Source organism: Macaca fascicularis, chromosome 16, assembly GCF_037993035.2.
Source record: "Macaca fascicularis isolate 582-1 chromosome 16, T2T-MFA8v1.1".
NCBI lineage: Eukaryota > Metazoa > Chordata > Mammalia > Primates > Cercopithecidae > Macaca > Macaca fascicularis.
Genome location: NC_088390.1, coordinates 74,562,371 through 74,575,928, shown reverse-complemented (window position 1 = coordinate 74,575,928; position 13,558 = coordinate 74,562,371). Strand labels below are relative to the sequence as shown.

Below are 13,558 nucleotides of genomic sequence, written 5' to 3'. Positions count from 1 at the left end.
GCCCCATCTAGAAACATTCTATTTCCTATCCTAGGCATCAAAAACAATGGAATTTTGCCTCTTTCATATATGCTTCCTTTACCTTCTTAAAAACTATTTTAATGCACATATTCCTTCAATTAAAAAATCATTTAACTGGGCCGGGCGTGGTGGCTCACGCCTGTAATCCCAGCACTTTGGGAGGCCGAGGTGGGCGGATCACTTAAGGTCAGGAGTTTGAGACCAGCCTGGTCAACATAGTGAAACCCCACCTCTACTAAAAACACAAAAATCAGCTGGACGTGCTGATGGATACCTGTGATCCCAGCTGCTCGGGAGGCTAAGTCAGGAAAATCGCTTAAGTGCGAGAGGTAGAGGTTGCAGTGAGCCAAAATCACACCATTGCACTCCAGCCTAGGTGACAGAGCAAGACTCCCTCTCAAAAAAAAAAAGAAAAGAAAAGAAAAAAGATGGACTAAAATTAAGTTGGCAAGAATTTACATGTAGTCCTTTCTACATATAAGACATAAATATCTGACACCGGATTAATTCCTTTCATTCTCCATACAGCCTCCCCAGACAAGTCTGGCAACAATTCTGACCATCAGGCAAAATAAATTACCTTTTTTCAGTTTACGTTAGGATATACCTACGTGGGTTTACATTTGGCTTAATATACTACTACCCTACTTCTCCAATAAGTATTTAAGCATTTATAAAAATCAGAAACTTTTCAAGTTAACCACTTCTACTACCCTAGTCTCTCTGAGAAAGACATGACACACCTTACTTCAAGGAAAAAAGGGTCCTTTTTCCTCACAAATAGTTCCTCATAAACTTTTTTTTAATGCTTTTAAAACCAGATTCTAAATTAATCTAGATTTGCAAAATTATAAAGGAAAAATCTTGCCGGCTGTTGCTTCGGTTATGTTAATTTCACAATTTAGTAAACTGCAACTACGTATTTAATACAAAGCAGACTTTGTTGTGGGGGGGGACGAGGAGTGTTTAACAAAATGCATCTCAGCACCAGCCTAGAGAAACTTTTCTGTGTGAAAACAGAAGAGGGGGTACCATGGAGAAATTCATTACGGATTTCGGGAGGGCTTTTTCCTCAGAAATAGAGTGAAAAGAAAAAGTCATCGTGTAATAAATCTGATATCGACGCTGTGTGACTTAGAAGTTGGTCCAAAAGTTCATCTTCGGCAACCATGTCTAGATGATCAACTACACATCTTCTCCAACAGGTGACACGAAACTGCATTTCCCAAGCAAGGCAAAGCGATCAAGTAAGACGCGCGTTCCTGTGGTTTTGTAGTTTTATTTTTGATTTAACCAAAAACAATTCTGAATCGGATGAATTACCAAATTTGGTTGGGTCTTGTATGGCTTTCTGCTTTGCTTTTTAATCAGCCATTTACCAGCGACTGTTGCACAGGCCCATTAGCACTCGAAGAATGAAAATACACACACGGGACCAGATAAGGTTCCCCTACTAACCCAAATGATCCGTTTCCTTAACACAATTTTAAAACCACAGCTAGGGGTGTGAAAACAGGCATGTTTTTATATGTGTTTGTGTGTCACAATCTGTCCAAATCCTTAATTCCCTTTTAAGTAATAGATATCTAATAAAAAATCCGAAAGGAACCACATTAGAAATGCAACGAGGTTTGCAAAACCAGAGGCTTCTTTCATTTCAGAAAACCACAGCAAAACAACGGGAGAGAAATGAATGCAATGGATATGTGTTTGCCAAAGTTTCAATCCTGCCCGGTGGAGACACTGCACTGGCACAAATTTTGAAGAGGAAAATGAGGGGATTGGTGGGGGAGAGAGAGAGCGAGCGAGTGTGGCCTGCAAACTGCAACAATGCAATCTCCATTTTGAACAATGCGCCTGTTTCCTCTTGTAAATCTAGTTTTTTGCCACTTGATGTGCCGTCGCATTTCCCCTCCGTTTGGGGGGGAGGCGGGGTTGGGGGGAGATCGGAGCAGGATGCACAGCACTCGAGTGAGCAAGGGGGGAGGGCAGAGGAGGTGGGGAAGGAGTCTGCAGCAACTGGGCTGGGTGGGTACCTGGAGTGCTGCTGTAGGTACTATGGCTCCTGAAGCTGCTTTCCGTGCAGTAACTGGCGTCGTCGTCGTCGTCTTCCATCTCCTCCGGATAATCGGAGTCATCGTCGTCGCCCTCTATCTCATCCTCCTCGTCGTCCTCAGAATCCTGGGTCTCCTCGGCGTCGCCGTCCTCTTCCTCCTCGCTCCAGGAACATGCTCCGTGGTCATCGTACACCACTTTGTTGACCGCCCTCCAGGCGGCGGTAGTCCGAGCCAGGTGGCCGCGGCTGCTGTCCCCGCCTCCTCGCCCCCTCCACCCGGGCGCTGGTGCTTGGCGGGCCAGCGGCCGCTTCCTCTGGCTACTGCTGCTCCCTATGGGCGAGCTCAGCCGCCTCTTGAAGGCCACCTCAACCTGGCCCTGCTGCTACCGCGGTGCTGCGAGCGGAGTCCCCCGATGGTCCGAACCTCGGCGGCAGCGGGGCTAAGGCGCAGCGCTCCGCAGCGGGAGCCGCGGGCTGCTTGGGCGGTCTGCCCCACCTCAATTTCGGAGCCCAGGCGGGCGGAGAAGGGAAAGCGGAGGTAGAGGGGCGAGCGCGGGGTTGGGGGGGCGGTGGGGAGCCCCGGGACCGGGTGGGGAGGCCTGCGGGGCCGCGCAGGACGGGCCCGGCCGGCGGAAGCAGGTGGAGGGAAAACGCTCATTGCGAATTGCTGGGGCCCCACTCAGAATCGGCTTCAGCCGCGCTCTTGTTTCTTCCCTCTCCCGTGTGAGCTGAGCAGCCGACAAGCCTGGGACACAGCGAGGCAGCACGGTGGCCGCTAGGGGGAGCGCGGGAGCGTCGAGTCGGGGGCGGGGAGCCTGGAGCTCCTGAGATCGGTGCAGCGCAGTGCGACTGGACTCCCGGCGAGGGTGGCACTGCGGAGAGGGGCGCATAGCTCGCGAAATGCCCCGCGTCAAAGACCACAGTCTCCGCGGACCCCTGGCTGGAGCCCAAAGCCGCTCGGACCTCTTCCCCGCGTCTTCCCTTCCGCAGCTCGGAGAGGAAGGCAGGGAAGCCCCCAAATATCATTCCCCTCCAGCCCCCTATGGAAACTGATGCTGAAAGAGCCAGCGAGAGAAAGAAAAAAAAAGTCGCGGAGAGGGGCGGCCCGAGCGACCGAAGGCACCAAGGCACCGGGCAGCGCCAGGGACGGAGGGAAATTAGTTGAGGGGGGAGGGACAGGGAGACAAGCCCCCAGAATTATGGAAACCCAAAGCTTGGAGCTGGAGTCCTGAAATTGACTCCGATGACAACTGCTCCGGATCTGTGCCAGGAGCCACGCCCCGGGCTGCCACGCCCAGAGGGAGGGGCGCCCTAAGACCTGTTGGGTGGAATCCCCACTCGGAAAGCCTCAGTAAACTCCAGAACGCAACTACTGCACGTTCCAAACTCCCGCCACCTTCCCAGTGCCCCAGCGAGGACCTCGATCACCTCAGCAAGCACTTACCTCTTCTTTGCAGTGGAAAAGAGGGAATCCTGCCTAAAACCCGCTTCACGGTGTTAAATGCTTGTATTATCGGCAAATAACCTTAATTGATTTTCCTGACAAGTCACGAAGTTTCAGCTTAGCCCAAAGGACGAATCATGATGACATTTCAGGCACCCTCAAACCTTATCACAGGGACTCAACCCTGAGTGGTTGAGGTCAGCTCTTCAGATAAGAGAAAGGTTTTATAAACATATATTAATATTTATTGAGATAAGTGACAACCAAAAAGTAATTTAAGGAAAAACAGTTGACCGGGCGCGGCAGCTCACAACTGCAATCCCAGCCCTTTGAGAAGCCAAGGCCGGATGACAGCTTGAGGTCAGGAGTTCAAGACCAGCCCGGGCAACATAGCAGGACCTCGTCTCTAGAAAAAATTTGAAAAATTAGCCGGGCGTGGTGGTGCGCACCTGTGGTCCCAACTAGCAAGAGGCTGAGGTGGGAGGATTGCTTGAGCCTGGGAGGTGGATGTTGCAGTGAGCCGTGACTGCACCACTGCACTCCAGCCTGAGTGACAGAGCAAGACCCTGTCTCAAAATTTTAAAAAAAGAAAGAAAGAAAAATACCTAACAGGATTCTGTACATCAAATGGCTTATTTCAATCTAGTTAGGAAAATGGAACACATGTGAAATGAAGATTAAAATATAAGCCCTAATTGCCAAATAAATGCATTCAATACAATTTGGTTGAGCACTAAGAATGACAAATGTGTATATGTCTCCAGGGACCAGGTAAGTAATCTAAGTCAATAAAGTAGGCAAGATGAAGACTAGGCCAATGGAAGTGCCCATATTTTGTCTGAAGAGGGTGGCCAGGCATGGTGGCTCAGGCCTGTAATCTCAGCACTTTAGGAGGCCAGATGGGCGGATCACTTGAGCCCAGGAGTTCGAGATTAGCTTGGGCAACATAGTGAAATCCTGTCTACTAAAAATACAAAAATTAGCTGGGTTGGCCGGGCGCGGTGGCTCAAGCCTGTAATCCTAGCACTTTGGGAGGCCGAGACGGGCGGATCACAAGGTCAGCAGATCGAGACCATCCTGGTTAACACGGTGAAACCCCGTCTCTACTAAAAATTACAAAAAACTAGCCGGGCGAGGTGGCAGGCGCCTGTAGTCCCAGCTACTCGGGAGGCTGAGCCAGGAGAATGGCGTAAACCCGGGAGGCGGAGCTTGCAGTGAGCTGAGATCTGGCCACTGCACTCCAGCCTGGGCGACAGAGCTAGACTCCGACTCAAAAAAAAAAAAAAAAAAAAAAAAAATTAGCTGGGCATGGTGGCACGAGCCTGTAGTCCCAGCTACTTGGGAGGCTGAAGCAGGAGAATCGCTTGAACCTGGGAGGCGGAGGTTTCAAGGAGCTGAGATGGGGCCACTGCACTCCAGCCTGGGTGACAGAGTGTCTCACTCTGTCACAAAAATAATAATAAAACTTCATGTATAAAGGATTATCACAATCTGTTTGATGATTCCAGAAAGTCCACATTAGTGGTTTCTAACATACTTTGTGTCACAGAACCCTACTAGAAATGGATAAATACTATGATCCTCTACCAAGGAAAAAAGTATGTATATAAACTTTTGTAATCTATTTCAATGGTTCTTGGACTCCTTGAAGTTTATACAACAGAATAAAAGACTGAAGAAAAATCATGAAATGCAATGTGTGGCCTTGCCTGGACCTGGTTTACTGCTAACAGTAAAAACGTACCTCTAAGACAACTAGGGCAAGTGGAATATGGACTGAAAATCAGATGATTAATTTATTAATTATAGTTAATTTGTTGAGTGTGACAATGACATGATGGTTATGGAAAAAATGTCTATGTAGAGATACATACTGAACTTCTGGTGAAACATGATTTCTGGGATTTGTTTTAAAACACTACAGGATTAAGAAAAGTGGTCAGTGACAACTGAACCAAGAGTGATAAAATTTGGCTGGGAGCAGTGACTCAGCCTGTAATCCCAGCACTTTGGGAGGCCGAGGCAGGCAGATCACTTGAGGTCAGGAGTTCGAGACCAGCCTGGTCAACATGGCGAAAACCTGTCTCTATTAAAAATACAAAAATTAGCTGGGTGTGGTGGCAGGCGCCTGTAATCCCAGCTATTTGCGAGGCTGAGGCAGGAGACTTGCTTGAACCTGGAAGGTGGAGGTTGCAGTGAGCTGAGACCATGCCACTGCACTCTAGCCTGGATGACAGAGCAAAACTCCATCTCAAAAAAAAAAAAAAAAGTGATAAACTTTGATCATTGTCAAAGCTGAATGATGGTTGCTTTGGAGCTCATTACTCTCTTCGTATTTGTGCAGTTTTAAATTTCCCATAATAATTTTTTAAAAAATCAAACCTCCCAAAACAGAACTACTGTCTAGATGAATTTTCTTGGGCCTTAAAGGCTTTTTTTTTTTTTTTTTTTTTTGGACAAAGGGTCTTGCTCTGTCACCCAAGCTGGAGCACAGCGGGTTGATCTCAGCTCACTGCAGCCTTGAAGTCCTGGGCTCAAGCGATCCTCCGACATCAGCCTCCTAACTGTGAATACTGGTGTGTACTAACATGCCCGGCTAATTTTTGCATTTTTTGTAGAGATGGGGATTTGCCATGTTGCCCAGGCTGTTTCTTGAACTCCTGGGCTCAATTGATCCTTCCCTGCCTTGGCATCCCATCACAGGTGTGAGCCATGGCACCTGGCCTTAAAGGCATTTTCCTATTCTTCACCTTCTTCTTCACTTGAACCTAAATATCCCAAGGATATTGCACACCACTTGGGTGACGGGTGCACCAAAATCTCAGAAATTGCCACTAAAGAACTTATTCATGTAACCAAACACCACCTGCTCCCCACAACTATTAAAATAAACATTTAAAAAATAGGTCTAGAGTGAAGTCAACTGCTGAGGCCTGGGAAAGAAGTGAGGGGGCAGGTGAGGCCCATCTCAGGCCCTTGGGGCTGAAGGGAGCCAGGGACTAAGAGGTGAGAACCAGGCGCAGGCTCCAGGGAGACCCTCAGAGACCATGCAGCCTGCAAGGGAGCGGGGGGTGGGGGAGCGGGCTGGGAGATCTCTGGGGGTACAGCAATGTGAGGTGAGGGTGGGAGGGGGACCCAAGAAGCTGCTGTCTCCTAAGTCAGGTCCTAGGGAGGCAGAGGGGCTCTGGGACAGCCCGGGGCTGCAGGTGAGCCACTGGGAGGGAACTGGGTCAGGTGCAAAGAAACCAGCAGACCCACCCCAGGGCGGCTGCCCCAGCTGGGGCTGTGGGTGGGGGTTGTTGGAGAAGGGAGTACAGGCAAGGGGCTAGCTGGAGTCCCCTCAACTTGGCCTCAGCTTCCAACTGTTACCAACACCCCTTGCCAAAGGCCCCCTAGCTGGCCCCGAGTGGGGACAGGTGGGTCTGTCCCAAGGCCAGTTCCTTTCTCTCAATCACAGCGGCCTCGGGCTGCCCTCGGAGTTTGTCCTAGGAAGTGGGAGCTGGGCCTGGATCCAGAGAGGAGGGGCCCCCACGTGGGTTTTAGGATTCGGGAAAGGGAGGGGAGAGTGGGGAAACTGCTATGGCCGCCCTCTAGTTCCCCAGGGGCGAGGGCTCACTCACAGTTCCCAGCAGAGAAGGAGGAATGAGGGCCCCGGGCTCCTTCCAGTCGGGGCTGCCTGCTCAGGTGCTGCTTGTATGAGAAGGTGCAGCAGCCTGGCCGGAAACTCCCTCCCAGCAGCCAATGCCCCAGCAGCAGTGGCAAGCTCCAGGCCAGTCCCACCCGCCTGAGTCTTCTCACCTCTGGGCAGGGATGGTGACTGCACCCTGAAATCCCAGAGCCAGGATGGCAGCCAGGGGGAAGAGTCTCAGAGGCCCCTTTATTGCACCGCCCTCGGCCTGGCTTCCCAGGGCTCCCTGAGTGGCCTCTTTGGGGGAGGGGAGGAGTCATCCCTGCTTACCTCCCCCTGTCTTTCTCTCTCCGCTCTCAGAAGAGTTTGCTTCTGCCCTCTCCTAGGCAGCAAGAGAACAGGAGACGTCCCTCTCCTGGGACATCATCAACTCTCCCACCACAGGGCTGGGCACACAGGATGCTCAGAAGAAAGAGCGCTTGCTTGCCTTCGGCTTGTACTGTTCTTGCCGAGGGGAACAGGGTGGCCAACCCTAAAGGCCACCTGGTGGCCAGGGGCTTGGGGTCAGGGGGCCTGGAACTGTCCTGGACACAGCCACTTCCTGGCTGTGTGACCTTCATCCTGTCGCTAAACCTCTCTGAACCTGTTTGTACTCAGGGCAAATGGAGGTGTCCATGCCTGCCTTCCAAGTTGCCGGGAGCTTAACCCTGGGTACAAGCCTTTGAGCAAGAACCCACAGGATTCTTAGCCCCTTTGGGACTGCATCTTACCATACTCTGTCCCCAGTGTCCAGCACGGTGACCAGCCCACACCAAGTGCTCAATATGTGTGACTAGAGTGCATGGGGAGTGACAAGGCTGTAAAACACCATCCATGGCAGAAGCTCCTCTGTTCTGGGGGTCCCTGGCCCTGCCCGGTGGCCTGCTCTAAGCCCTGAGCTGCTGCCTAATAGAGGGGGGTCCCCACATGCTCCCCAGTGCCCCCATGCCATGCCATCCCCACATCCTGCCCCCTCTGTTCTGCACCCACTTTCTTCTGAGATCCCTTCTCAGCAATGACCTCCTCCCCATCTTCAGCCTCCCCAAATCCTGCCCCCCCCACCTGAACCTGGGGACCATGTTTCTATCCATGACCTACTCCCCCTCTGGCCGCACTGTGTCTCTCTCCTCCTGCCCGTTGTCCACACGCTCAATTCGCACCCTCACTTCACTCCTGACCACTGCCCTCTGCCTTCAGCACGCCCCCGACCAGCTAAACTTCTAGTGGCCACTTCAGGTATTATATGGCCTTTCTCTCACGTGACCTTCCTGTGGCTGCAGAGAATCTGCAGTTCCGTAGCACCACCTCCCTCCGCGAGCCTGCGCCCCGGTCCCTGGGTCGGGGTTGGGATGCGGGCTCTGCAGACGCCCCGGCGAACAGCTCTACCTGGGGGCTGTCCCTGCCCCACTTAGTCCAAGGGCCTTGGTGTGGGGACCTCCGCTGTCAAGGCGGGGGCACCGGTTCTCTCGGTTTCTCTCTCCTTCCCCAGCGGCTTCAACGCAGACGTGAGCCCGAGCCGGGCCCGCCCCGCCCCCTGCTCTCCGGCTCTCACGCCGCCCCCCGAGAAAGGCTGCCCACCTGCCCTGGGACCCCTACAGTGCCCCCACGAGAGTGGCCCCTGGAGAATGCGCTCCGAGACAGTGACTATCCGTGCGGAGTCCCCGACCAGGGGCCCCCAAAGCTCTCCGGAGTGGTCACAAGCCCCACTCCCGCCCCGACTCCAGTGTGTCAGGGATGGGGGAGAGCCTAACTAAATCTGCCTGCGCCCCTCCACCAAAGCCACGAGTCGGTGGTCTTCTCCGGAAGTGCATGGCCCCTCCAGACTCCCACACTGACCACACCTCCTCCTGCCTCCTAAGGTGACCCGGACCAGGGGCCAGGAGACCGCCGCTGGCCGAGGCTGAGGAACCGAAGAAGCAGGGTCCAACCAGGGCCCCCGTAGGGCTCCTTCGCCACTTTCTCAAGCGTTCCTCGACGAGGAAAAAGTGTAAACTGAGTCACTAAGCACACTGGGCCCCGGAGGCGGGGTAATCAAGCTGCCCAGACTGGACCAACAAACCCCAAGGAGGACACTGCCCCGGCGCCCCTTCCCCCTGGACCCCGCAGTGCACTCACGTCGGCTGGGCGGGCCTCAGGGAGCCCAAGGGCCGCAGGTTAGGCCCCTACCATCGCCCTGGGCCGGGCTTCCGGGGCGAAGCCAGAGAGGCTGCGCGGAACCGGAGCCGGCAACGCGAGCGAAGAGGGACAGAGACGCTCAAGAGTATTGTCACCGATACCCAAAGCAGCTGTGTCTGGGCGGGGCGAGGAGGAGCCTGAATGCCTCTGCTGGGGACCTTGGGGGGCACGGGGAAGACGAGGCCCGGAGCCGAAGGTCGGGGCCCGGAGCCGGGAAGGCTGCGTCTGGTCGCTGGCTTAGCTCAAGGAGGGTGGGGCCGCCCCTGCCCCGCCTTCCCACTTCTCCCCTCCCCTGGGGATTTGCTGTCCCGGAGTCCCTGCGTCCCTCCCGCGCGCGGCTCTGGGAATGCTGGGCTGAGGCTAGTTGTCTGGTCCGGGCGTTCCCGTTCGCGGGGAGGTCATTTGCACCCTGAATCACCCACTGCTACCGGACTGCAGACCCGCCCGCTCCGGGCCCACCTCCCACACCAGGGCCTTTCCCCGCACAGCTCGGCCGGGCCTGGAAAAACTCCGAGAGGGATTCCCAGCGCAGGAACGCCCACCGGGCGCAGTGTCTCGGGCTGGATAAGAAGGGGACCCGGCCACGGCTCCTTCCCCGACATGGGGGAACACAGAGAAGGGAAGGGATTGGGGGCGGGGGTGCCAGGAGGATCCCTGGAGCGCGAGAGAGCACCGGTAGCCAGCAGGTCTCCTGCGTCCACCGCCTACGTGACGCAAGATATAGCGGCGTCAACGCCTGAGTCGGCGCTGGGGGCCTCGGCCTGCTCCCCTCCCATCCCCCAGTGGAGGGTAGCCCTTCGCCTACCTTCTCCTTCCGGTGGGATGCGGCCCGTGCAGCTCCCGCGCCAGTGCGGAGTCAAGGGGAGCAGGCGCGCAGAGCTCCCAGGTGCGGACCAGCCACCTCCCGCACCCTTTCCTCCTCCACCCTGCCCTTTTCCCCACCCCCACCCTACTTCCCACCTCAACCCCCGCTCGGCGCCCCACTCCCGACCCTGCCTGCCCGGGCACCTCGGGGGGACCGCTCGCCGACCTCGCCTCCACTTGCCCCACAGGCGCGCATGGGCTCGGCATCCCGCGCTCCCTCCTCCACCGCGCGGCTCCCGCGCTGCCAGGTTTCCTATGTAACAGTATAACCAGGGAGGCACCGGCGGAGAGCGCCCGACAGAACTTCCTCCCGGACTGGGGCTGGGCTGCGGTTGCGAGAAACAATCCCCGGCGTCCTGGCTTTCTGTCCCCTCTGGGCCGGGCCAGTGCATGAAGAGCGAAGACGCCACCCCCTCCTCTGCACTTCCCGGGACCCTGGGACACACCTGGCTGTCTCCAAGAAGGAAGAGGCCGCGGGGCTCCGATGGTGGGACTGGGGATGGCGGGAGTCTCCCCTGCAGCTTCTCCTGGCCAGATTGCCTTCCCGTCAATCCCCACTCCCTCTTGATCCTTGCGGGGGAAGGAGGGCCACCTTCCAATCCGTCCACGGGGTAAGCTCCGAACAACCTCCTAGAGGCCAGCAGTCCAGCCCCAGGACCCTCTGCCTTGGGGGTCTTCTGTTTGGGAATTACCTGCCTCTCTGGACAAGCTGCCTCGCCCTGATCGGACCCTGCGCTCACACCAGACATCACAAGCCCCAGCCCCAGCAGACCCCCTGCCCTCAGGGGCCCCAAGGAACAGTTGTGCCTGTGGACCCGGCTGTGTGTGCCGGGAGCTGGCTGATTCAGGCCAGTGTTCTGGGAGGAAGAGGGGCCCCGCACCCAGGCCATGGCCCCTGTTGACACCACCTCCTGGGGGTTCAGGTTGGGTGGGAAGCTGAATCTGGCCACGCTAGTTCTGGAACTCCCTTACCTCTGTATCTTTGCCCCTGCTAGGTGACATCATGGATTTGCAATAATGAAAACCCAGACCATGGGTAATATCTGCAGGATGCATGATGTGGCTTATTCAAGAATAAAGAGAGGCCGGGTGCAGTGGCTCATGCCTGTAATTCCAGCACTTTGGGAGGTTGAGGCGGGCCGATCACCTGAGGTCAGGAATTTGAGACTAGCCTGGGCAACATGGTAAAACCCCATCTCTGCTAAAAATACAAAACATTAGCCAGGCGTGGTGGTGTGTGCCTGTAACCCCAACTACTTAGGAGGCTGAGGCAGGAGAATCGCTTGAACCCAGAAGGCAGAGGTGGCGGTGAGCCGAGATTGCCCCATTGCACTCCAGCCTGGGCAACAAGAGTGAAACTCCGTCTGAAAACATAAAAATAAAAAATAAAGGGAAAAAGAGAAAGAGGAATCAATGGATTAAAAGAGATTTAAGAGACATAAAGTAATCATATTGTATGCATCTTGTTTGGATCTTGATTTAATAAAAATGTTAGAAATGCTTTTTGACATAAAGTAGTTGGAAATTTGAACACTTACTGAACATATAAAGATACTAAAGAACAATTGTTTTAAGAAAGAGAGAGATAATGTGCAACCAACACTTGATAAAGAAGAACCCAGCAGCCTATCTATTATTAGAGAAGGCTATGGGGTATGCTGGGAGTCCTAACCCCGGCTCGGCCATCAGTGTGCTGTGTATGCGGCCTTGGCTGAGTCCCCTTCCCTGCCCAGACCTTGATTTTCCCACCTGCCCTTCAGATACTGTCATCATGAAAATATCATCCTTAGCATGGAAACTCACACACTATAAATGGTGAAGGGGTGGAGAGGGGAACCTCCCTCATGGACCATCACAGATGCTTAACATTCTCTTGAAACCTGACAGGCTTTCTCCAGAAAGCTGAACTACAATGCTGACCATCTGCTACCAACACCAACGAGTTCAACACATGAACTAAATATTGGAGAAGGATACTTCTGTTTAAGTGGGTACCATAGAGCCATAGCGAGGTCCACATGTTAGTGGCAAATCTGGATGCAAATCCTTGCACTACCTCCTACCAGCTCTGTGACTTTGGTCATTTCTTAACCTCTCTGTAGCTTATTTAGTAAGAATGCCGTGAAGATGAGATGACTCCCTTCATACATTGTTGGGCATCATGCCTCGCCCACCGGGAGGGCTCACTATGTGTCCACAATTGGTTTTCTTTTTTCCTTTGAGACTGGGTGTCACTCTCACACCCAGGTTGTGGTGCAATCATAGCTCATGGCAGCCTCGAACTCCAGGCTCAAGGGATCTTCCTCCCTCAAGCTTCTGAATAACTGGGACTACAGGCACATGCTACCACGCCTGGCTAATTTTTGTAACTTTTTTGTAAAGAAGGGGTCTTGCCATGTTGCCCAGGCTGGTCTTGAACTCCTGGGCTCAAGTGATCCACCCACCTTGGCTTCCCAAAGTGTTGGGATTACAGGCGTGAGCCTCCACACCAGGCTCTTTAGGCATTTCTTAACCTCTCTGCAGTTAATTTAGTAAGAACGTTGTCAGCTGGGCACGGTGGCGCACACCTGTAATCCCAGCACTTTGGGAGGCTGAGGCAGGCAGATCACTTGAGGTCAGGAGTTTGAAACCAGCCTGGCCAACATGGTGAAACCCCATCTCTACTAAAAATACAAAAATTAGCCGGGCGTGGTGGCGCACTCCTGTAATCCCAGTTACTCGGGAGGCTGAGGCAGGAGAATGACTTGAACCGGGGAGGCCTCGGAGGTTGCAGTGAGCTGAGATCACGCCACTGCACTCCAGCCTGGGCGACAGAGCAAGACTCTGTATAAAATAAAATAAGATAGCATAGCATAGCATAGCATAGCATAGCATAGCATAGCATAGCATAGCATAGCATAGTGCTGTGAAGATGAGATGACTCCCCACATAGAGTGTGTTCAGCATCATCTCACACACTGGGGTGGCTCAACGTATGTTCACAATTGCTTGCTTTTTTATTTTATTTTTTTGAGACAGAGTCCCGCTCTGTTACCCAGGCAGGAGTGCAGTGGTGGGATCTAGGGTCACTGCAGCCTCCGCTTCCTGGGTTTCAGCGATTCTCCTGCCTCAGCCTCCTGAGTAGCTGGGGTTACAGGTGTGCACCACCACCCCAGCTAATTTTTGTATTTTTAATAGACATGGGGTTTCGCCCTGTTGGTCAGGCTAGTCTTGAACTCCTGAGCTCAAGTTATCTGCCCACCTCGGCCTCCCAAAGTGCTGGATTACAGGCCTGAGCCACCATGCCCAGCCCACTATTACTTTTTCGGGGGAAGCTTCCATTGCAGCACCC

The 13,558-nt window shown here is 53.9% G+C and overlaps 2 protein-coding genes across 9 annotated transcripts in view; one reads left to right on the top strand and one right to left on the bottom strand.

The window, feature by feature from the left end:
- AMZ2 (archaelysin family metallopeptidase 2) overlaps positions 1-10,544 on the bottom strand; it is a 59,342-nt gene extending 48,798 nt beyond the window's left edge. For 6 of the 8 annotated variants that reach the window (XM_065531897.1, XM_045374514.2, XM_074020250.1 and 3 more), the window contains exon 1: positions 2,058-2,284. Coding sequence is in view for 1 of the 8 variants with exons in the window: in XM_045374510.2 (XP_045230445.1) it covers positions 2,058-2,159 (102 nt within the window). In the remaining 7 variants the exon portion in view is untranslated. Of the gene's footprint in view, positions 1-2,057; positions 2,285-9,303; positions 9,591-10,168 lie in introns of those variants that run through there. The other 2 variants (XM_045374518.2, XM_065531898.1) reach the window with 2 other exon arrangements.
- On the top strand, positions 9,388-11,735 carry LOC135967750 (uncharacterized). The gene is made up of 2 exons (XM_065531902.2): positions 9,388-10,249; positions 10,416-11,735. Exons 1-2 carry the CDS (start codon positions 9,505-9,507, stop codon positions 10,619-10,621), a joined length of 951 nt encoding a protein of 316 aa, XP_065387974.1. The 5' UTR covers positions 9,388-9,504; the 3' UTR covers positions 10,622-11,735.
- The last annotated feature ends 1,823 nt before the right edge of the window (positions 11,736-13,558 follow it).